We start from the raw sequence: 24,427 nt of genomic DNA, 5'->3' as shown, positions 1-24,427 counted from the left end.
CCATCCATCCGTCCATCCATCCATCCATCCATCCTCTATAGCCCAACCCTGTGAGAAATGAGTTTGTAGAGAATTCTCAAAGTTTGACAGAAGACTTACACAGTATGTATCTGCATGTAAACCTTGAGATAAGAAATGCTGACTTAGAAATGTTATAGAATAAGACAGACATTATTGAAAGAGAAATAGAACTAGAAGTAAGTTTTTAAGGATGGCCTAATCTGACACAACCCCACCTGCCAGGAGGATGCATCCAGCCTGGAGCTCTGTAAGGGTGGAAACAAACGCCTGCTCACGATCACTTCCAACAGGGAGTTCCAGTTCTGCCAGTCAACACCTCTATCTCCCCCTCATCTTCCTCAACAGATAAGAAAAGAGACAAACACAAATGGAGAGGGACTCAGGGACAAGCAGCTGAAAAGAAACTGGCCTGGGAAATAGGTCTGGGAAATGAAAACAATCCAAGAGATATGCCCTGAAAGACAGGCATGGAAAGAGATACAGGAACAGTGTGAGGGGGAGTGGGGAGAGGGAGCAGAGATAAAACTTAACCAGCACTAAAGAAAACAAAAACTGAATACCAAAGAGGGATGCATTACCTTGAGTAATGTGGGATGGAGACAAGCCTTGTGTGTGCACAGGGACCGGGTGTCTGTTGAGAGCTGCAAAATCACAGAGTATTGCCAGATACACTGGTGGCAGACAGTTTTGATTTTAAGGGAGATTGGCCACCAGGGGTAAAGGAATAAATGGAAAGTCAAGAAGAGCATGTCAGCAGCACCAAATGGGCTCGGGCTGCTGGATTCATATCTGCTGCTGACAGCTCTGAGCTGATAGGGAGCTCACTGTAACGTTACTGCAGCTGCTACAGAAAAATGTCTTCAGGCCACAGTAATGACTACAGAAAGGGACCTGAGGGGGGTAATGAAGACACTGGTTATTTTTCTCTGTCTGGAGCAGACAGCGCTGGTAAGGCTGTGTGACTTGATGCATTAATTGGGGGTTTAGTCATCCACACAAAATAAAAACCTTCACATACGACATAGTCTAAAACTTTACACTGATTAAGCAATTAGGAGCTATTAATTATTACTGCTTATAGCTGTTAGCACAGTGCAATGTAAGTGAATTCCCCCCACTGTGATGGTGAATTAGCTCCAATCAGCATCAAATGCCTTCCTGAACATGCACACAGGGATGCTGAGCAAATGGAGAGACACAGCCAGAAGGCTAAAAGGATAGGTCAAGTCATACCTGCTGCTTGGCAGGCTCATCAAGAACAACAAAGCCTCAGGAATCCTTCCGTTGTAATCATTATTGTTTAAAAAAATCACCCACAGGTAACTGCCCCTCGTCCCTCAACGCGGCAGGAGCAGAAGAGCAGCCTGGTCCCTGCACACTGGGGTCAGAGTGAAACACATTCCCTCCAGTGGACCATCCCCAAAGCACACAGATCACAACCCCAGGCCCCTTCAAAACCCTGGAGTAGCTCTTATCTTCTGTTTTCTCCATGGGGAAGGAGAGGGTGCTATTCCAGCACCTGCATGTGAACTCTCAGCCAGAGTGCCGAGTTACACCTCTCATTCTCTCCTTTACTTCCTGTGATGAAGGATCTCTCCTCACAAGTCAGCAAGCCAAGAAACACTCTGGGGCTGCTTTCTGGAAGGGTAGAGCACAGAGCTGGCAGCCATCCCTCCCCAGGACAGCTCTCCTGACATGGGGAGCTCTTCAGCCCAAAGAGAGAGAGCTGGGCACAGCACACAACCATCCCTGGGCTCGTGCCGGCAGCTCGGTGGCTGTGATCACTGGGGAGCCACGGATCAGAGCAGCCCGAGGATTATTTCTGTATTTAACTTAATGATTGCTTAATACTCAGAACTTCAACAGATAAAGTAGAAAAGATGCCAACTAAGATCAGACTGGGGCAGTTTGCACTGGGAGGTGAGAGCCAGGACGTACAGATTTGAATACCTTGATGCAAGGGAGGAAACTGTGGGGAACCCTGCTTCCCCACACCCTGAAGAACTACTGAGCTGATAATGCGGAGAAAAAGGGGAGAAAAGTCTGTCTTATGGAGGAAATTTGAGGGTGAGCAGAAGACAGGTCTGTGAGAGGAAGGCACTGCAGATTCCAGCAGACAGAGACTACAGAAAGGCAACATCTTCTATGCCTTTTTATTCACCTCAGCATTTCCCCCTACATGGGGCTGTCTGCAGTGCTTACATTTCCTGTCTTAGCAGCAGTGACTGCGATGCCCAGCACTGACACCTGCATCCTTCCCTACCCGAGCTCACTGCCCACTGCCTCTCAGACCTGGCACTTTTCTGGTGTGACAGCACAGGAAATCCAAGCCCACAAACAAGCCAGCAGCAGGGGAGCACATGGGCACCTGTGGCAGTGCCTGGAATCAGTCTGGAGCCAGGTCTCTCTTAATAAGAGCTGCAGCACTTATTGTTTGATGCACAGCTCAGCTGAGAATGGAAGGATGCAGATCAAAGTTGGTTTTTGGGGGGGAGAGGATGTGCAGCGCTGTGAGAAAAATTCCTGCACCATTAGATGAGATTTTCAAAGGAGGCTCTCAACAAACTCAAACACACAGCTCAGAATGTTCTTGTGTGGGTTTAATAGCAGCTCCTCAAACAGGTCAAGTCAGTCAATGTCACATCAGTCAAAACACTGTCCTGTTATAATGCTCCTGTAATGCAGCCAAAGCATTAATCAAGTTCCAACAGAGGCACGTACAGTTTTCATTTTTTAAACAAAGTAAACTCAAAGAAAGGAAATCAAAACTTCAAATTGAATTGGCTTTTAAAAATAATTTTATTCCTTCTTGATCCCATGTAGTATTCCTAGAGTCTGGCAGGGTGTATTTAGAACTGCTAAAGTATTAATCAACTTCTGACTCAATTATGTGGAAATACTAGAAAGGAATTCCTCATTCCCATGAAATCTGGAGTCCAGTTTTAGGTCAGTTTCTAAAGTTTCGATAAGCCTCTTAAGGTGCTTATCCAAAATGCATTTCAGGCTATTTGAAACAAAACTGATTATTTCAAAGAAAAACTGATTATTTTAAAGCCTCTTCTCTGTTAGAAAATTATTGTTGGACATATGCTCTGATGTTTAGATTTAGTATTTGCTACACACCAAAAATTAATGAAAATAATCATACAAATTTCAAACTGCAATTTCCTGGACAGTTTTCAGAGATCTGCTAGGAGGTGATGCTTTGGGCATGACAGGACTGTCACATAGGTGTAATACTGCAGGAGGTGTGAAGGGAGCAGAAGGAAGACCCTAAAGCTGCCCTGGGTTTGAGCAGACCCGTGGCCAGTGCCCTTTAGCCAGGCTGTCCACAGACAGCAACTCTTGTGACAGTTCTGAGAGTTTCTGCCAGAACAGAGAGAACTAACAAAATCCTTAAAAACCACAGATGTGATAGCAACAGAGGCTTGGGGTTGTTTTGAGTTTGATGAAGGGAGCAGAACAGTGTGTTGGGAGAAGCCACCTGGGTGGTGCCAACACTGCACCCACCCCTGTGAGGCACCAGCCAAGCCCATCTGAGGACATACAGGGTGGGAGGCACACAGCAGCTTCCAGATCCTGCAGACACTCTTCAGCAGCTGATTTTATACTCTTTCCTTCCTTCCCCTTTCCCTAAGCAGCTCTCTGAAGGCAGGTTGTGAGAGCAGCTGAATCTTGCTGTGAGAGACCAATCCCACCCACCCACTTGCTGCAAATCTGGCAATCACCATGCAATTAGGCTATTTTAAATATTCTGAATATTTGGGGGTTGTTTCCCACTTTCAAGAAACACTGGTGCTAGTGATGAACAAGCTGCCTGTAATGGAGAGGAACGCTTTCATTCAGCCTGAAAGTCTCTCCCTTGTGCAACACCCTGCTTAAACACCAATCTGCTCATGAACAGGTGCTGTGCAGTAATACATTATGCACACACAGGTTGCCATTAACAGATAAACATTTGCCAAGAGCTGCTACACACCACTACGTGGAGCCCTACTTCAGTTCTGTACCTACAGAACCACTGTAATATTTGACACATCAGCATGGCAACCTCTGCCATGGGGCAAGTGACTTTCACCTTGCAACTGCCAAAAGAAGGAAGGATACTCAGTGAGACTGCTCAGCACTTTGGCAGGGATAGGGGTTGGGTCTGCAGCTGAATATTTTTTGTTTATATTTTTGCAAAATATTTTTCTCAGTGCCAAGAGATGCCCATGCCTAAGATTCTTCAGAAGCTGTTAATGCTGATTTTCTCTGTGCCCTCCTCTCTGTGCCCATGACTTCTGGAAATCCCCCATGCCTGTTGCAGTTACTTTGCTGGGGTCTGGCAGCATAAGGAGTTCTGTCCCTCACAGCATTATTTTTTCTTATTTATGTTCATTACTTACTTTTTATTCAGTAACTCAACTGTGAGAGGCGTATTTCCATTAGATGTCACGTCCACTTGCCTTTCAAATCTCTTTCAAGGGCAGTCACCGGTTGACAAATCCCTTCTGAAAATGCTGGCTGAAGGTATTTACTAGAAAGCTAAACTGATTTTCTTTATTTAAAACACACTGTTCTGGGTTGAGGAAAAAACATTAGAGGCAACTTCAAACAGTTCAGCTTCCATTCTAAGGCAAATCAAGCCCACTGAACCACTAGATTTCATGTATTCCTCCATCTTCAGATACCTCTGCATGGCAAAAATTATTCTTTAAAATAATTTTTTTTCTGTTAGTGTATTTGCCTTTCAATTCCAGGTAAATAAATAAATTATGTCTGGACTAGAGATTCCTTAATGGAAGGAAAAGCAGCCTCTGTGTTGCCTGAACAAAAGGCAGATGTGGGACTTTCTGTTGATCTGAAACAAATTTTCTTTCCAACTGAGATGTCCATGAAACCATAACTGCTGCTGAAGTCAGTGCTTTAAGCCTGTGAACCCACATGGAAGAAGCTTTCACAAAATGTTTGTGGCTTTTTATGGAAAAGAACAGCTTCTCCTCCAAGCTTTGCTTTGCCATGGTGATGCTGGTGGCAGGGAACGTGTTCTGTACCCAGACCACCTGTCTGCTGAGGCCCCGTTTGCTGCTCTCCAAACATACATTTAAAACGTTAATTGAACTCCAAGTAATAACCTAATGAAAGGCTATAATTTAACAAACTCTGCAATAACAAATGTCTTCAGGGTGTACTTTCTGCAATGCCATTTTCTCTGTAGGTAGTTTCCAATTTAGATGTACACCAAAAATGATACACTAGCTATTCTGAAAGGTGGCTTTAAGCATGAATTAGTCACTTCCCTCTTTTCATTTCAGCAGCATACATAAATATATTGCTGTTACTCTGGCTTTTCCAGAGCAAAGTCCTTGTGCTTGGAAAAAACACAGGAATAACCAAATTTTGTCCAGTTATCTCATCTATGTCCTGAGGGCTGGAGGGTAGGTTTACAAATCCTCAGGATTTACATGTAATTGTCTCCTGTTACAGAAGCATCCACTGGTCTGAAGGAAAGCTTTCCTTGTACTTTTATTTTTGCTGCATTCACCTCTCCTCAATTCTTAGTAACCAATGGCTTTTTTACATCTCAGGAAAAGGACTCCATCCTTTTCCTGCTCTGATCCAAGTCTGATCCAAGACTCCATATTTCACCACTTTGGCTGTGGCTTCCCAAGGGCAGCAGGACTGGTCCTAAGCAGAAATCTGTTTTGGGTGGCCCAGTTGAAAACACTGGGGTGGACATGAACAGCATTTTTATCCAGTTTAGGCACAACACACCTGAGAACTGGTGCAAGGTCAGGACCTTTGAGAGAGATGGCAAGGATCTGACAAACCCCTGTTCTTCATAGCTAACACATAATTACTTCAGAGTTAAACACCCAATGGTCTGACCTGAGTATGAATTTCCAGATAAGCGTAGAAATTATCCTTTTCTAACATTGCAGCTACTGGTACAAAAGCTGAGTTACTGTGCTCTGTGAAGAATTACAAGGTCACTACTGAACATTAAATCAAGGGGCTGCCCACCTGCCAGGCCTCATTCTGTAGCTGCAATAAACACCTGTACACAAATTCACCCACATCCCTTGCTGGCAACTCCAAACAGAGACTCTTAATACCCAAGGGAGAATATAAATCTTATCACTTATACAAAATTCCATGCAAATATCAACTCATGCTTCTTGTGAAACAGAGTACAAGAGTATAATACATATGTTGAAAAGAATGCACACATATCCACATGGCTGGTTTTCTCCTATAACAATTTAAAAAAAAAGTAAGGAGCTTCTGGCCTTAAACCTGTTTGACATAAAGACATATCTGCTAAACTCAGTTTCTACCAGATTGTTCCAATTTCTGTAATATTTGAGACGTGCAGTTTAGAAATCTATGACTCCTTTTGCTAGCATGTGGAAAACTGGCCGTAGAACATGGCCCAACAAATGCTCAATTATCAGGGCTGGGGGAGCAAGTTAACCTGAAAAAGCTACTCACAGTGTGACAGAAGAAATTAAGAAAAAAAAAGAAAAAATTACAGAGCCAGCACTGACTCCCATCAACCAAACAGAGGGATAAGTAAGTCAAACTGAGCTGTAATGCTTCCAAAGACACCTGCTCCCAGGTAAGGTCACTGACAGCTTGGATTGCCAGGAGCACTAAGGGCTGACTTCATAAACAGCTATGCAGCTGGGAAGTCCATTTTTTGTTCCTTTAATTAAAATGCAAAGTACTGGCTAAATGGTAAACATTTAATTAGATTTGTCTCTATGTTTCAATATTAATAAAACACATGAAAAATGCATTAAGACCCAGCTAATTGGGGACTCTCCAAAAGTAGCTGTAAATGGGCAATTATAATACAATTGGGGTGTTGCTCCCCAGGGATTCCCAGGACTGACACTTCTTAACATTCCAGACAAAGGTTTAGAAATTATTAAAATATGCCAGGCAATAAAGAGAAAGATGACAAGAAGAGTGAAATCCCAGCAAATTACAGTGAGGAGCAGCCAGTATCAGAGAGTGAGCCAGGCTGGCAGCTAAGCTGGAGTCACTCACACCAAATGACTTTTATAGAGCCAAGCATAAGATTGCATATTTCAGAATAGAACACACAGGCTCTATTTGCTGGTGGAAAAAAAAAAAAAAGTCTCTAAAGCACACAGATATCAGAACTGCCTGAACACCAAATTCCTCACGTGAAGCTGGAACACAAAGGGTATAATTTTTACTTCTATGGGTTATATGAGGAATAAAATGCCATGCATGCTTTGGCTTCAGTCTTCTAAAAGCAAACTGAAAAATACACAGTTTACATTGATGAGCAATGAAAATTCCTCTAGGGCTGGAAAGAAATTCCTCCTTGTGAGAGATGGAAGAGCCTCATCTGTCCAGCTTTTGGAGTATGAGGCGAGCTGATGACACAGTACACAGGGAGAAAAAGCTGGCTAGGAGAGCTCTTTGAGCCAGCCAGAGAAAAGTGCAAGATGCAACATCTGTGATTGAAAATTGTGCTCAGATTAGAGCTAAAAGCAGCTGCTATTATTCCTTTTAATACTGACAAGTAACCAACTTCTGGAGGGACAGCTGCACCTCTGCAAAGCTCCAGGGCAGTGCCAGGAGAGTGCACAGAGCACCAGAGCCACTGGGACCTCAAAGCCAGGCTGGAAGATAAACTGTGGTCAGAGAAGTCACTGAGCTCCACACCAGGCAAGCTGCTGATATTCCAGGCCCCTGCATACAGGAAATAGAGCTAATGATGTTTCAAGGCTCCTTTTGCTCTTCAATAATCTATGAATCAATAGGCAAAAAAGAGACAAGTTTTGGAAGATACAAGTTTTCAAGCAGTGTTTCCCTGGAATACACCATGGGATTTATTGAATCACAGGCACACCCCTGAAGACCAAGTCTTTTCTCCCTGTAACTCTGCAGCAGTGCTTCCTCACAGCTGAGAACTGGGGTGTTCTCACACCACAGGCTGCAATTAGATACAAAGCAATGACAGAGGTGTACCACACTGTGAAGAGCAAGGAACTGAACTTGTTCTGCCTGAAAAAGTACCTTGCAAAAAATTCCAGCTTTATTCACATCTGACAGGCACTCAGTTGAAAAGCCAGATTGACAAAGGGAATTTTTCTCTCACTACACTTCAGTGTGAGCAGAAACTTGGTTTCAAGAAAATACGTGAATCAAATTTCAAGAAAAGTCTAGCATCTTTTAAATAACTCCTTGAAAAGCAACTTAATTTTTTTAAACTTGAAAATTTTAGAGTGGTTTTTGCATACATATTACCCAAACAGTCACCAGCTCTATCGTGAACATGCATCCATAGTTTCAATATTTTTAAGAGCATTATTGACCTATTTGGACACATGCTATTGGCTATGGAAGTGACCTCAATGCAAAAATTCAAACTCTACACGCTTTTCTGTGAAACAAAAGCTCCAAGTAAAGTTCCTCTGAAAATTTTGATTTAATACTATGGTCTTTATCAAATCCTGTGAAAGAGCTCACCTGACAAAGACTGTGAGACTTGTTCAGCTCTGGCAAACAACAAAACTGAGGAGAACATTGAAGACACAGATGAAAGCAGCCAGATTTTCACTGGACTCTCCCAAAAGCTGCTCAGAGAGCTCTACTAATCTGGAGGTATTTTAGGCAAGAAGCCTAATTCTTTTTCCTTGCTTTATTTATTTTCCCTGCTGGGAGCTGCACTCTGGGTTTCTACCTCTGGAGAGCAGAGCTGCAGCTTTTCATTTAAGGGACTGAATCCAAAAATTGGATGTGCTAACAGGGGAATAGGCTCTTGCAAATCAAGGCTTCAGCATGTTTGGCCAATGCTTGAATTCATGGCTGATTTGTGGAAGGAGAGAAAATAGATTTTCAGTGTTGTTGCAGAAACAATTTCAATAAAGCAAACCTAAACGGAGAATTTTGTTCCTTGGAGAGTTAAGTGCTTTGGAGATTCCCACTGCGATGTGCTCAGCCTAAAACCCCAGGCTGGCAGCACAGAATTCAGGTAAACAGAAGAGAAGGCTGCTTTCAAATTACAACTAATTCCAAAAGCTCCAGCTACAAGATACCAGAATGGGAAGGTGGTGCTAGCAGTAAACATTTCAGTGTGTGTGTGAGTCAAAATGCCAGGCACAGAGGCTGTGTCCAGGGAGAGCTGAAGCACATGTGGTCCCTGGCGCAGGGTTTGTTTATCCGAGCGCTGCGCCAGCAGCCACCGCCTCTGTGCGTCTGAACGGCGACACCGTGTCACTCACAGGCCTCCAACACGAGCTCTTCTGCATGCATTTGATCAGAACTTGAAGAAAAAAGGAGAAGCAGCACTCAGGATTCACATGTCTGCAGTGTTTCTGTCAGTGTTTAAGACACCATGGCCTTTTCAACTGGCTCCTTAGCACTGATGTGACAACGAAAGCCCGTGAAGAAGGGAATCAGAGGAGAGTTCACTGGCCATATTCTCTTCTGTCTGGCACTGATGTGAATGAAGGAGATTGCCAGAATTGGCAGACCCAAGGTATGAAACAAGCACAGAGGCAGGGGACTGATTTTACTTCAGAGCCTCTTCATTTCACTCCACCCTTTTGTCTTCCTCTGCTGATTGCACTGGAGCAGGGAGGGAGGGTTCAAGTGAAATTATCCCTGAAGTCAGATGATTATCAGCTTTCCCAGCTGGCTGGGGAAGGGAACAGCAGTGGCAGCTGCAGTGGCAGCTCCCTGACAGGGCTGTGCCTGAGCTCCACACACATGTGCCCAGCTGTGTGACACTGCATTCACACCAACCTGCTGCAGTCACTCTGGCCGCGGCCAAAACCCAGCAAGTATGGGGGTCTTCTCAGGGCTGGGCACTGCTCTTTTGGACATGTAGGACCTCTGGGGAGGTTTTATGTCCTTTACTGGTGGTTGGAAACAACACCAGTGATGCCAGAGTGCCAGACTGTGTTTGGTGCTGTGTTTGGATGAGGTACCAGATTCTGACACCCGTGGCAGGTCACAGCCTCTGTCCCTGCACGTATTCTCTGCCAGGTGTGGAAGAGGTTTTACAGCAACTTCTGTGAGCCAGAGAGAAGTTTCCTAAGAGGATCCATGTTTACTCCTGAAAGAATTTTCTACCAAGGTGGTTGACATAGAAACCAAGAGTGAAAGAAGGGTAAATAAGAGAAACCTGCAACTGCCTATTCCAATAAGCACTGTTTGTCTTTTGTGACCAGTGAGTAAAGTGTAAACTTATGAGCTTTGTAAGAATGTACAAAAAGCATGCATGCTATAATAAAAACAGATTTGAAGCCTTCTGAAAATGGAGTGTGTTGCTTTGTATCGTCTCTGTCTGTACTACAACAGTCAGGGACTGCTGCCCTCACAATTCCTGGGGCAAAAGGTGCCCTCCAGCCCTGCCAGTCATGGCTAAGCATGGTATGTGATGCTCCTAGCCAGGTCTTACAGGATCTCACAGATTTCCCTAAATTACTGCTAGGATGGACACTGCTGAGCTTCACACAGCAGGTTTGGTTGGTTCACATTCCCTCCTACAAAGGTATATAGATAAACAGTAAAACCCAGTAGTTCTTTTCAAAATATTTTGACATTGGGAGATTCTCAGTAATGCCAAGCAACACGTACTTCTGTAGTTCCAGTGGATTTTACCCAAGATTTCTATTGGAGACACCTGAGACTTAAACAGTAAATACATGCACATGCTGGGTCCAGAAAAGCCTGAGACACAGTCCTTGCAGAAAAGAACTTTGTAATGCACTAAGCATCATCTGCAGCAGTGGAGAAAAGCAAGGCTGGGCACAGCAAGCACTCACACTCCCTAGCAGGTAGTGAGAAGTGACATGTGAGCCAAAATTGAGAAGCATATATCTTATTTAATGACATTCTACACCAATTTCCAGGGTTAAAATTCAAGGTTCATTTCTCCAAGTCCTATGTGTATGCATGCACCCACACACAGACAGGTATTTAATTACAGGCTATTTTAAATGGTTAAGTTCTTTGTTACCCAAAGCCTTAGGACCTTTTTAAGCATTTGTTGGCTTTTTGTATAATGGGGTTTATATTTTCACCTGTGCAAGCTGTGAAGACAAATGGTTTGGATTAGCTAATTTAATCAAATTTCACAGGACTCATGAATTGTATTGGGATGGGATCGAGTTTCTCAGAAGATACTTATGTTTATCAAATTAAATACAGTCCAGTTGTGCACAGCTTCATCCCAAGTAAGGAAAAATAGAGTAAAATTTGAGTGGCTATCTTAATGACCTGACTTGTACATAGCTCTCAATCATCATTGAAAAAATGCTGTTTATCTTATTTATCAAGTACAAATGGCAAAGCACAAACTGTTCCTTCCCTATATTTCAAAACAACTCAAAAACAATTAAAAAACCAGTTTGAAGAAAACTGGACTTTGGCACATATATTCTTTCATCTAGCTATGTGTGGCACTAATATCTGCCTTCTTTGCTTTCAGGGTGTGTTTCTAAAAGTACTCAGAATGAATCTTGTCCCAGTACTTCTGTTACCTCAAAAAGAGAGTATTGATGTTGGTTGCTTTTTTAAAAGAGCAGAAGCATTTGTCTTGAAGAACTAGGAAAGGTTAAAAGAAAACCCAACAACAGACCAAAACAGAGTAAGAACCAAGTGGCTTTTTCTTGAAGCAATAACCTATAAAAGGGTACAGGCATTCCCTCACCTTCAAAGGTTTTATCAGCTCTGCCTAGAACTGATCATCAGCAGTGATGAGGGTTTTTAAGATGCAAATAAGAGAGCTGGCTGCATTACAACTATGTCAGGTTTCCAGCCAGAAAGCAGAAGTGATGAGGCTCAGCTCTGGAGCTGGGATGTGGAGGAGCAGTGCAGCTTGGCAGGCTCCTGGAGGAAGCTTTAGCACAAGTAGCTGTGCTCTGGTATTAAGGGGAGCAGATGAGATATACAAAAGCAAGCCAGCCTTCTATAAAATCTATTACACCACAAAGCACCTGGTTAAAAACTAGTTGCTGCTTAGAAATTATGGGGACTCATCAAATGGGCCCTACCCAGAGCCTCAACATTTTATTTTTTTTCTGAGTTGCCACCATACAACTGAAGAAATGAAATGTTTCTTGGCTGTAGTGAAATTTAGAGAGGCAATGTGTCATTGATACATCCTCGAGGGACACCTTCAGATATGGAAAGCAATCCAGAGTGCCCCCAAATCTGGAATGCTCAGAACAATATGTCTACTGTGCTGCCACCTTTGACACATGATATAAACTTCTTCCCAGGCTGTCTCTCAATTTCAGTGTTGGTACATCCTGAGGGTACTGTTTAACAGCACAGCATTCATTCTGAAAGCACTTTACTCCATTATGGAATATTTTGCTTAAACACTCTGTATCCCTGTCACCACCATTCACTACAATCCATTATTGCTGCAAGAATCATAAGAATGATTCACTGAAGGCAAATAATTCTTGGGAAGGGAAATAGAAAAACTCTAAGCACACAGATATTTCAAGTTTGGAATGGAAAGCATTAAAATAAAGAAAATGTAGTAAAAAGCAGAGAATGATTGGTTATATTGTGAAGAACACCCCATCCTCTGCAAATTCTCTCTCTCTCTTCAGTGATATACACACAAAACAACAGGATAACTATTTCTTTGAGGTTCACTTCTCATCTAAAGTCAGAATATCTGTGAGCTTTCACCATAATTACTCCAGCAGCTAATTATGACGCCATAGACAGACCATTGTGGCTCAAGGACCAGCCTGAGCAGCAGGAACAAATGCAAAGCAAACAAGAATGTCTGTGCTTCCACAGCACCACAGTGGCTTTAGCAATGAACAAGAAAAAGAAAATGCAGAAGAGACAAAGCAGATGAGAGAAAATTCAGAAAATCTATGATGTTCACAAATACCCTCTACAGACACTGGTTTTGAGAACAGACTAAGTGGTCCTCCAAGCAGTAGACAAACTTAGAAAAGTGCAGGGAACAATGAAAGGAAAATTTACCAACATAATTCTCCATAACAGAGGATCAGGGAAAACTTGTTGCCATATTTATCCTGTTTCATGCTGAGGGGATGACAAGGCTGAGAATAAAAGCAGTACTTACATCCTGAGCTGCCATTTGTTGGAACCAGAGTGAAGTTGGAGGCCCAGGGGTTACGCACGATGTCTTGCCAATGAATGGTGTCTGCAAAGCAGAGAAATTTGTTCTGGCCAACATACACCCCTCCATTCAGTATCTCTGTGCAGAAGAACAAGAGAACAACATACTTGTAAGACTTCAGACAGCTGATTCAATCTATTGCTAAATGTGTGTTGGAGAAAGGAAATTTAAACACAAAAAAAATTCTGACTGTAATCTCATTTAATAACCTGAAAACTGGAGGACAAGCAGCTCACAGTATTTGTAAACAGAAACCCTTTATTCACATGCAGAAGAAACCTGATGAAGACTGACACACAGTTGTTTACTTTTTGTTCCAGTGTGATCACGTATGGAACAGTTCTGTATTTTGTGGATAAAATAACCTTCAACACTTAAATGACTTGAAAAACACAAGCAATCAATCACACTATACTGCATTTCATTAATTTGCAGAAAGGCTTAAAACTTACAATAAAGAACTGTGCTGTGATGAGCCCACAGGACACAAGAAGGGGCCAGTCAGCACAAGATCTGGGGAAGATGTTCTATTAGAGCCTGTGCTGCTGTAATACCATCATCCAAAACACACAAATACTCCAAGCAATAGTCCAAATCTCAAACACTATGATCCAAAACTCTGATTGACATGACTTGCTGGGAGCTTTGTGTTAGAGATGGTTTTTAAACAGTTAAAAGTTTTGGGGCTCTTCTTAGGTTGTGGGTCTTTTTTGTGTTTTGTTGGGGTTTTCGTATTTTCTTTTTATTTTCATATTTATAGCAGTTTGTTTAGAAATCTGCTCGGTTGCCCTGTGTCTGAAGACTTGATTAATGAAATCTCAACGTGAAAATGATCTTACAGATGTTGGCATCAAGCTTTCCTCTGCATCAAAAACTTTTTTTTTTTTTTGCCCCCTAAACCCTTGTTCTAATTCACAATTCCTCTATTTAACCTGTCTTTTATTTCCAAAGCAGGAGACAATGCCTGTGACTTTGATGAAAGTTAACAGGAACTATGAGTCTAAAACCTCCAGTGTCAGAGCTTCAAGCCTCAGCAGAGAAATGCTGAAGGTTAGTTACTAATGACACCTTGGAATGACATGAAGTGGTGCTGTAGAGCCAGGAGTGCCACACAGAGACATGAAGAATAATTCCTGACTATGGAATTCCTGATTAAGGTAGTCTGAGAATCCTCATCTGCCCCAAAAACCTTTAAAAGCTGTAGTGGGAATGCAAACCTTTACATACACCACAGAAGGAATGACTAATTTCTTTTTTAAATTTTGGGTTTTACAGGTCACAGAATGTAAATGAAGCAGCTCCCAATCAAGGAATATATTAAATAAAGGATCATCTGTAAATACATCTTCTCACCATATTAATCAGTATTAGTATTTCTTAGAAACCTCTGGTTTAAAAGCTTGGCTTTTCATTGAAAAGGGGCTTATAAATGAGAACAATGATAATAATCTGCTACAGAAAAACAGTCCAGATTAGAGATATAGCAATGATCTGTCTGTATAATATTCTTATGATCACAGAAAAAAAACCCAAAACATACAGCATCTGTTAACAATTTTGCTCTGGGGAGAAAGGGGGACTTAGAATAACACCTAAAATCATGATCAGAGACGATTTTTCTGTGTTGCCTCAGCTATACTGAATTACCTAACCCATTATGGCCCAGATTTTGATTAAAAAGAACAGAAAAACAATGAAAAACTATAAAATCTGCATTTATAGCTTCTTAAACACACACACAATTTTTGGATTAAGCTTTTTTTTTTTTTTTTTTTTTTAGAGATGGGGTAACTGAGAGGTTTTAAAAACCTTTATTCTACTTTCAGTCTCATGTGAAGGGTGACATAATACAGAGTCATGCCATCACAATCAGAAGCCAACTATTTTCTAATTACAATGCATTATAAACTTGGAAAATTCTCTGCAAGTCCATTTCCCACACACAATTCTACTTAGCTCCTCTGTCAGCTGGCACACAGAACAAGCCAAATTTCTGAGAATCAAGAGCATCCCCTCATGACAATACCTATCCAAGTTTCTTTCCTCTTAGGAACTTTGACACATTCTTGTATAGCAGGATCTTAATCTAAAAGTAATTCTAATAGTTTTAATTTGTGGAGAAAGATCTTTTTTTTCAGCATAAAGGTAACCAGGAAGGGTATCATATGCTATACTTCAGGGAAGCCAACACCTTCCACTGTGATTTACTAAAAATAACCACAAAAAATGCTCTGACTTGCCTCATCACCGAATAGCAAGTGCTATTTCTGCTGCTTTTTCCCAAAAATGGGATACAGTACCTCCAATTTCCCTGCACTGCACCATTTTTTACTAGTGACAGAATTAAAGTTTCCAGGTTGAGGTGCAAACAAACCTGAGTAATATCCAAGGTGGGTTCTTGTAGATATTAAGCAACACTGAGTTCAACTTTTAGATTCCAACTTTAGGTTCAAACTTTAGGTCTAGTACAAGCTTTAGAGCACTTGTATTTGACTCTTCCTGCTCTCTGGGCCCTAGATTCATTTCCACTCCACCTTCCCAATCCAACCTGCTATCTTCCTTTTCTTTACACCAAGTCCTCTGTGTGTGTAAATCAGCACAGATGAATTGGCTTCACTGACTTCAACTCAAAATGCATTTTGCACTTCTTTGCCCTCTCTTAGCAAGAACAATGCCTGGGAAGAGCTAATAAACTCTGCTACATGTTAAGCAAATGAAGCACAACTGTAATCAATATACAATAGAGCTGCTGTATAATGAACTCATCATCATAAAGTCATCATCTCATTTTAATTTACAGCCCTGAAAGTGAGAGATAAAGTTAAACAATGAACAGGAGGAGAAAGGCAGGATCTCTGCCTGTGCAGGCAGCAATGGAAGCCAGGCAAAAAGAGGTTTTTTTTTTCTCCTGTATGCAACACCTGAGGTGCCTCTGTGCTCAGCTCTTTCCAAGGCTGGAGCAGAAGAGAAAATGCCAAGTCCCTGAGTGAATTTTGTGAACAAAGAAGCCAGTTCCTGCCAAAGAACCCCAAACCAGACTGCTCAGAGTGAAACATATTTTAAATACCATTTGGGGGTGAGTATTTTTATCTTCTGAAGCAATTTTTTGTGACATTGGAAAACTGTTAGTGCAAGTATGACCCTGCTAGCAGCAAGTGCTACTCTTGGGCTTCCACCCTGCTCAGGGACATGAAGGTGCAAAAGGGGATTTCTAAGCACAAGACCTACTAGCTTTCACTGGGAAAAGAGTTCCTAGAGGTGCCAGACAACTTTGGACATCTTTCCTGGAAGGTGTAACACTTCAGAGTACCATGATCTGGTCTGGCACCAGGGCTGCAGCCCCCTGCCCTGAGCAAAGCAGCAGCACCAAAGGCTTCTGCCACTTGATTCTGAATGACAAATCTTATCTTCCTTATTTGAACTACTATACTGGCTTAAAACCAGTATAATTCTGCAACCAATTTTACACAAAAATAAATCAGCACGTGTCCTTGCCACTGAATTCTGCCATTATTTTGCTTATTCATCTCAAGTGATTGTGGGGAACTTATAACTGAATATTATTAAATTTCTCTTAAATGGTTATTTACTCAGGAATCTAAATCAGAAATGTATTATCTGTTATTATAGCTGTAATTTTCTTGCTTTCATTAGCCTAGTGAAACATTGCCACAGACTTTGGTAACCTACCATACAATGCTAACAGGAGAGATGGAAATGTACAGGACTCTGGCAATGCAAGCACCTCACACTGAAGTGCCAGGAACACAGACAGGTACACCACATAAAGCTCATACTTAGTCTGCCAAGCTCAAAAAGGGACTCAGTCTGACTGAAGTCACTGAAAACACATTATCAGCAACCAGAAGCATACAATCACTGCAAAGGGACACTGGCTTTGCAAGGGTGGTGTCTGCTTAGATCAGAGAGGGAAACCACTTTTCTTCTTCCATCTGTTAAAAGGGCATTTTATTGAGCTGACTTTTTTTTGGTGTACAGCGTAATCCCTCATGGTCTGCTATCCAATCTCTAACGTGGGTTAAATTGGCAAAACACGCTCTCATTCTGTAATGTATCCTGGAGTGAAAGTTACTCATGTATGTTTATATACAGTGGGGGTTGTAAACATCTATTTAGCTGTAGAATCTGCTTCTAAAATTGTTACAAAAATGGTTATAGAATGGCTATTGCTATTCCAGGTTGTAAATTAAAAGCTCTTCTCTGGTGCTACAAAATCAGCTGGCACTAGGAACTGGAAGATGGCATGGTGAGAGGGAAAAGAACTAGCTCTGAAGTGGGCAGGCAAAGGGGAGGGAGTTAATTAGGAAAAACTGTAGGACATTGTCCACTCTAACCACTTCAAAAGCAAACCAGAATATATCTTACACCTTTCAAGCTGATTGGCATGAAGGAAGCAGCTGTCTTTTACACTCCATCACATGCAGGTATATCCTGCATGTGTATTACACAACACATGCTGATGACACCTGAATTCCCAAGGCCAGCCTCACCAGGGCTGAAGAACCTTTGCAGGTTGACAGTGCTGCATCTTTACCATAAGCACCCCCATGATGGGGATCCCTTCTCTTATTTTACCCCAGATGCTGAATGCATCATCTGAAAACAGCTTAGGCTTGGAAATTTCATGCCAAACCAAGTCTTTTGAGCCCTCAGCACAGTTCATTGCTGATGACCCACTGGGAAAGCACTTCAGGTCTATCATTAATAAGCTCTGTCTTGAAGGGTAATGAGAACTGGGTGCTTCAGGAGACAATAGCTCATCCATCATCAATCAAGATCTGAAGTTTTTATACAGATGATTTAAGAAGAGTTGAACTGTGCAAAATTGAAATGTCACATTTGTATTGGGAGATGGGGGTGTTTGGTAATGAAAATGAGAGTTTTAACCTTCTCCATTTCAGCTCAATGACCATACTCAAAAGCTCATGGATGTGGAATCTATATCCCAAGCAGAAGCCCCAGACAGCCTTCGATCTCAATTATACAATTTCAAGTACAGTTTATTTGGGTCATTAGCTGGAAGTCAGTTTCAAGGCTTGATGGTAACAGCAAGATATTCTTTATTTCTATCAAAAGCAATCAGTGTTATGTGCAGCCTGTGGGTTTGTACTTCCAACTGCTCAATAACTAAGAACACTGGGTTGTAGAACCTGAGCATAATATTTATTTTTACTTATTGTAGAACCTGAACATAAATCTTCTAATCCTAGCCTCCTGTTTTGTTGCTTAAATAAAAATGGATTTTGATTTGATTACCTTTCACTGAGTTGGATGGGGTACCCTTACCACCACCAAGATGTGTGAAGACAGGCTCACAGGGTTCTTGCAACCATTTAGCTACTTCATTACAGGACAACAGGCTCTGGGCTACTCTTCTGTAGCCATCTCCCCAAAGGGAGTATCTGTTTCATGAACAGGTTCAGCCAGAAAAGACATTTATACTTGGATTATTCCTCTGTCTGTGCATGCCTCAAATTCTTCCTTCTCATGGCCTTATTTTAATAAGACACCAAATCATTTACCTGGTGTCCTGGTTTTGGCTGGTTAACTCTGTAAAAGGAAAAAAAAACACTGCAAAATATCCAGCCCTTTGGGATGAACACCCCAGAGTTACAAGATGTGTTCCATGATCACATTTTTCTTTGGGAAGTGCCTGTGTGTGTGTGTGTGCAGGTCTGTGTCAGGCTGCTGGACACCGTTTCACCCTGTGGCCACTGGGCACAAGATGTTTCAGACATGGTCCCCAAGGGTTCTGTGCAGGGACAAAGTGATCCCAAATACTGCAGAAGAGAGTAGCACCAGCTCAATCCAACAAGTAACACAAAACCTCAACACCCACCCAAAAGGGAAGAAAACACCTGGGTGTGAACTCAGTTTAAGATGTGCTTCTGCTCATCAGAGACAGTCCTGTTCTGAAGTGTATTTTTTTTTTTTTTTTTACTCAATACACTTGGCTTGTGCTACAGGAAATGGTCGGTATCCCTAATCCTGCTAGATTCACTGATCTTAGTGCTTTCTCCCTTTACTTCCAGTGACCACAGCAGCTTCTGCCTACTTGGATCTTAATTTCCTGAAGTACCCAGGCCCAGGTTCACATCTCAATCATTCCTTTCCCCTCCACCCTGGAGGAGGTTTTCTACTGTGTAATAATTACTCTCCTTTGAGGAGAAAGCTTCAAATCAATGCTACTTTTGTTAACCACACCCCTGCCATCAGCATTACGTGTCCCTGATGTTAAATAACCAGTCAGACACTGTCTGACCAGCCCCAGCTCTGCCGTTTCCTTTGCAGATGGTAACTGCAGGAGCAGCACTACCTGTTTACAGCTTTACCCACCTCATTCTTTTCCCTTCATGAGCTTTCCAAAAGCTGTTTGACCCTGTTGACTTTGCAGGAGGAGCTTTTCTGTAATATACTGGCTCTATTACAGGGATATTAATTTTCAGGACAAGATGCTAATTGCCTCACTTTGTCCAGTCAAATTCTGAACCTGGTGTTAGAAGCCAAGTGCCTTGAGTTACAGTTTACTCAATATAATTCATGGGCTTGACAGGTAGATTAACAGATTTAAACCTTACAACTGGAACAATCCAAGGGGCTTCCTGTGGTTTGCTCCAAGTCAGGGAAAGAGACACAACAAGCCTGAAGAAGTGATGACTGGGAAGGGGGAACCTCTAATTGCAGCCTGCAGGAAGACTAGAGGGGAACACAGACTCTTCTCAGAAGTGCCCAAGGACAAGAGGCAACAGGCACCAGCTGCAACACGGGAAACACTGATTAGAACAGAGAAAATATTGCTCCCAGCTAGAGAGTGCTTAAGAAGCACAGGAGCAGACTGATCAGAGAACTGGTGCTATCTCCATCTCTAGAGATTCTCATAAACAATGAACAACCTGATTCTTGTCTATAGTTACCTTGCTCTTAGCAGAAGATTGGACCAGATGACCTCCAGATATTACTTCCAACCCAAGTTATTTTGTCCTTCTAAGTTACTAATCATCTACCACCACAGTACTCACAACACTCCATTAGCAATCCATTCTCTCAATTTTTATGAGAGCATAGTTAATTTTAAACTTTTACCTACTGGTAAGCATTTGGTGATACAAAACACGCACCTGGAAACTGACATATATTTAAAAGCACATCATGTCCATGTATAAAGAAATGCTCCAGTATTTGAAATACAGAACCTGTGTCACTGCCACTGCCCCCCACTACATGCAAAGGGGCCATGTGGACTAAGATAAATGACAAAACTACTGCCCTTCAATCTTCTGATTTTTGGCTAGCAAAAAGAAAATTGCATTTATTTAAGTCACTGGAGAGAATCAGTGATGAGTTTCAAATTACTGTCTAGGGAGAGAGTGACACATGGCTGGCCCACCCCAGAAGACACTCTGGTGCTCAGTAAGAGCAGCAATATGCCAACAGCCAGGAATGAGCACTCATCTCATTCACAGCAGCCATGACTTCATCCTCAGGTATGCCAGCCCTCCCTGATGGGGATACCTGAGTCCCAGTTACAGGAGCACCCTCATGAAGAGACAAGCTGGTTCTACAGGGCACTGCTGTGTGTCTCTTCTGATGACACACCACTCCTGGGCAGTGCTTTCCTTCCAGCTGTTCCAAAAAACACACCTCCGAGTGTGGATTTTAGCCAGGAGACCAGCTGTGAACATCTGAGTATTCAAACATCATTAAAACCTTCCGAATCCAAAACAAACCATCTTTCCTCTGCCGGCTCCCAAAAAGAGCAGAAGAGGTGATGATGTGCTGTGCACTGGGTGCACCAAAAGGGCAAAGTCTCCTTGGTATCCCAGCAGGCTCCAGAAAGCCTGGAGGCTCTGACAGATACCCCAGCACTGGAATTTATTTCTGCTGTCAGGTTATCTTTAACAGTGAGCATCCTACAGGACATACTCTGGTGTAATGACCCAAAGCAGCTGTATCAGCGCTTGCCTTGCCTCTGTCTTTCACAACACAACCCTTGTTTTCTGCATCAGGCACCCTCCAAATTTGTTCAGTGAAGGCTGAACAGACCTCAGTGTCACTTTGTGTGCCCTCTTAAAATGCCCTACAGCATCACACTGATCAGCTGACACACAACCAAACCACATTTCCTGACTCACCACAGTTGTTTCACATTCATTTTTCCTCATAATTTCTCCATAGCTTTTGCTGTGACTTGAATGTTTCCCCAGGTAAGTGGCCCTATGTTGTCATCATATTGCAAAAGTTCCATACTGTTTTCTCCTTATCACAAAAGTTTCATATCTTCTTGGTGTTTTCTTGTGGGCAGCTCTTCAGAACAGTGACTCGTTCCTCTTCACAAAGCAGCCAGCTCTGACTCGTTCCCTTCTCAACCAGCCAACCCACTCTTTTATAGCACTCTTCTTCTCACTGGTCACAGCTGTGGCCTGTTTAAGCCAGGCCTGCTCCTGATCTTTGGTAATTGGCCCAGCTTCAACTCCTTAGAGGGGAGATTACTTTCTGCACTATCTTTATTTTCTTATATTCTATCCCCCCACAGCCCTACAACAAGGTGTGTTGCTGCCAGCAGCTTCCTAGTGCCTCCAGGGCTTCTCCACCAGCTGCAGATTCCCCCACAAACTCTTCAGTGAGCCACCATTCCAGGTGTCCAGGGGGTGAAGAGACTGCAGATGCATTCTTCAACCATCCTCCTTCACCTCTGACTGCTCAGAGTTCTGGTGTAAGACACACCCTCTGCTCCAACAGGGACTCACTCCACCTCCTTCCTTCCCTGATGTCAAAGGCAGGCAGACAACATTCAAGGGAATCTGAAGAAATATGGGGAAGCAGTGGAGAGTCCTGCTCCAGGGCATAAAAAGAGTTGGTTCATGTAATAAATAGGATGTCCATTGAGGCAAATAGAACCCAAAAAGAAACCATCTCTCCACTTAGACCATCTTACATGTCACATCATCTCTGTGGGCCAAATTTGAGAAATAGCACTGAGAGAACTTCCTTTTATTTTCTCCCCTAAAGTTTTCACCAAGTTCTCTCTTCACAGGATAGTCATCTCATTCTTCAGCCAGGATGAGGCTGCATTCTTTGACTGATTCACTTTTGTATTAGCAAGACAGACCCAAGCATTGAAAAGCCGCTCCTTGCCAGCACATTTGCTATACAATATTTTGATCAAATGATCAAATCATGTTTAATGCATGCTGGTGGCAGCTCTCAGTCTATCCCTTCCATCAGCTGCGATATGTGAGACTGCCACATCCCTTTTCTCCTGGCATCAGCTCTGTCTATGAGAGTGAATGCTGCATGGCAGTTTGTCTGGCAGTGCTGCTGCATCCAGGCCAGCTTTCCACATGGAAGTCAAGCAGCAGTAGGAACAGAAACCTGGGCAGGGTCAGGGGCATCTGAGTGCAGCAGGGCTTCCCTGCAGCACCCCCAGGAGCTTCAGCTCCGGCATTATCTGGTGGTGTATTCTCCAATTCTGTTCCAACCAAGCAGGCTGCTTTCTATCCCTAGCACATCTGGCACTCAGGCCTTAAACTTGGCAAACAGACTGATGGCCTTCTGTCTTGGAGTGCAAGTGCCTCAAGTACATCCTGATTGGCATCAACAGGCAGAAATTCCTTCTTTCTTTGAAAAAAAATAGTCAAGATCTGGATGTAGTGGTACTTTCCTCCATGTTCTGAAAGGCTGTAAAAAATGACTGGCTCCATAGAGCCCTTCTCTTTCAAAACTGTCATAATGTGGCTGGGAATAATCCTGGAAGGCTGCCCAGACCCGCATCCAGCTGCATCCTGAATTTCAGTACAAGTATTTGCATACAGGCTAGTAATTGGCATGCAGCTGGTTTTATGCCAGCTCCAGCAATTGCATAACCCAACTAATCTTTTCTCTGGGCTCAAAAGAGGAGTCTGTGTCTGCTGAGCTTAAATTTTCTGGATGGGATCTGTTCAAGTATGCTCTCACATTTCTATGCCATGCTGTTAACCTCTCCTGAGATACAGTGCAGACTCTTGAAAGAGGAATTTTAATTGAAATTTGTCTGAGGTAGGAGGTGCCTCTGCCTTTCCCTGGCTCTCCTGTGCTGAAACTAGGCAAATGACCTGAAAATCCTCCTGCTGCACAGAGGACTGTGGAGGGACTCCTGGCTCTTACAATTTCTAAGACCTTAGATTGCACTTGCCCTCCCAGTGCTGTGGCTGGGAACAGCCAGATAACCAAAAGAAGGTCTGTAAAGTGAGGAACATGCATGTTAAGCCAGTAATCAGTAAGGCCTTCTTTGTAAGTTCACAGGTTTGAGGAGGTCTGAGCCTCTACTATCCCAACTCCTATTTTTTCCCCATCAACTGCCATAATTGCTAAGAGGTCTCTGTCAGCCCTGCTTCTTGCTTCTGAAGGCACATTTTGATCAGGTTTCAGATCTGATGGGGTGTCAGGGAGCCTGTCTATGTGGCTGAGCCACAACCCTACAGTAACACAGATAACATGTTCCTGCTAACAGTTCTCCATCCCCAAAACTCACATGCTTTCTGTGATGATCACACAATCAGGTTTCAGATCTGATGGTGTGTCAGGGAGCCCGTCTATGTGGCTGAGCCACAGACCCTGCGGTAACACAGATAACATGTTCCTGCTAACAGTTCTCCATCCCCAAAACTCACATGCTTTCTGTGATGATCACATTTGACCAATTTTTTTGACCTTATTATGGCTGTTTTCTGTGCATCTGTCATAAGGTAACAGTGAAACAGTGGAAACCAATACAATGTGGCTGCTATGTAAAAAAATCCAGAATTCAGGCTAATTTTCTTTAAACTATGTGCTGGTTTTCCACAGCCTGGTTTTTGGTAGTGGGGGGCCACAGAGGTGATTTCTGTGAGAAGCTGCTGGGAGTTTCCACCATGTCTGATGGCGTCAATCCCTGATGGCACCAAAGATGGACCTGCTGCTGGCCAAAACTGGGCCAGTTAGAGAGGTTGGTAACACCTCTGTGAGGACATACTTAAGAAGAAAATCAAAACAAAGTGGAGCACAGTTTTTCTTCTAGCCAAAGAAGAGGAGGAGGTGAGAAAAGGTGAGGGAAACAACCTGGAGACACCAAGGGCAGTGGAGAAGGAGGGGCAGGAGGTGCTCCAGGGGCCAGAGCTGAGATTGCTCTGCAGGCTGTGGTGAGAGCAGGGTGGAGCAGCTGGGCCCCTGCAGCCCCTGGGGATTCCTCCTCTAACTCTGTTAGTAAAAAGTTCACTTTGTACCTTT

At 42.9% G+C, this 24,427-nt stretch overlaps 1 protein-coding gene across 2 annotated transcripts in view; it reads right to left on the bottom strand.

The window, feature by feature from the left end:
* Nucleotides 1-24,427, bottom strand: part of ERBB4 (erb-b2 receptor tyrosine kinase 4) — a 575,852-nt gene that overhangs the window by 181,085 nt on the left and 370,340 nt on the right. For both annotated transcript variants that reach the window (XM_041411680.1, XM_041411681.1), the window contains exon 4: nt 13,106-13,240. In XM_041411680.1, the coding sequence (XP_041267614.1) occupies nt 13,106-13,240 (135 nt within the window). The remainder of the gene's footprint in view (nt 1-13,105; nt 13,241-24,427) is intronic.

Source organism: Onychostruthus taczanowskii, unplaced genomic scaffold (assembly GCF_017590055.1).
Source record: "Onychostruthus taczanowskii isolate IOZ18803 unplaced genomic scaffold, ASM1759005v1 scaffold37, whole genome shotgun sequence".
NCBI lineage: Eukaryota > Metazoa > Chordata > Aves > Passeriformes > Passeridae > Onychostruthus > Onychostruthus taczanowskii.
Note: the sequence above shows the minus strand (reverse complement) of the source record. Positions and strands in the feature narration are given on the sequence as shown.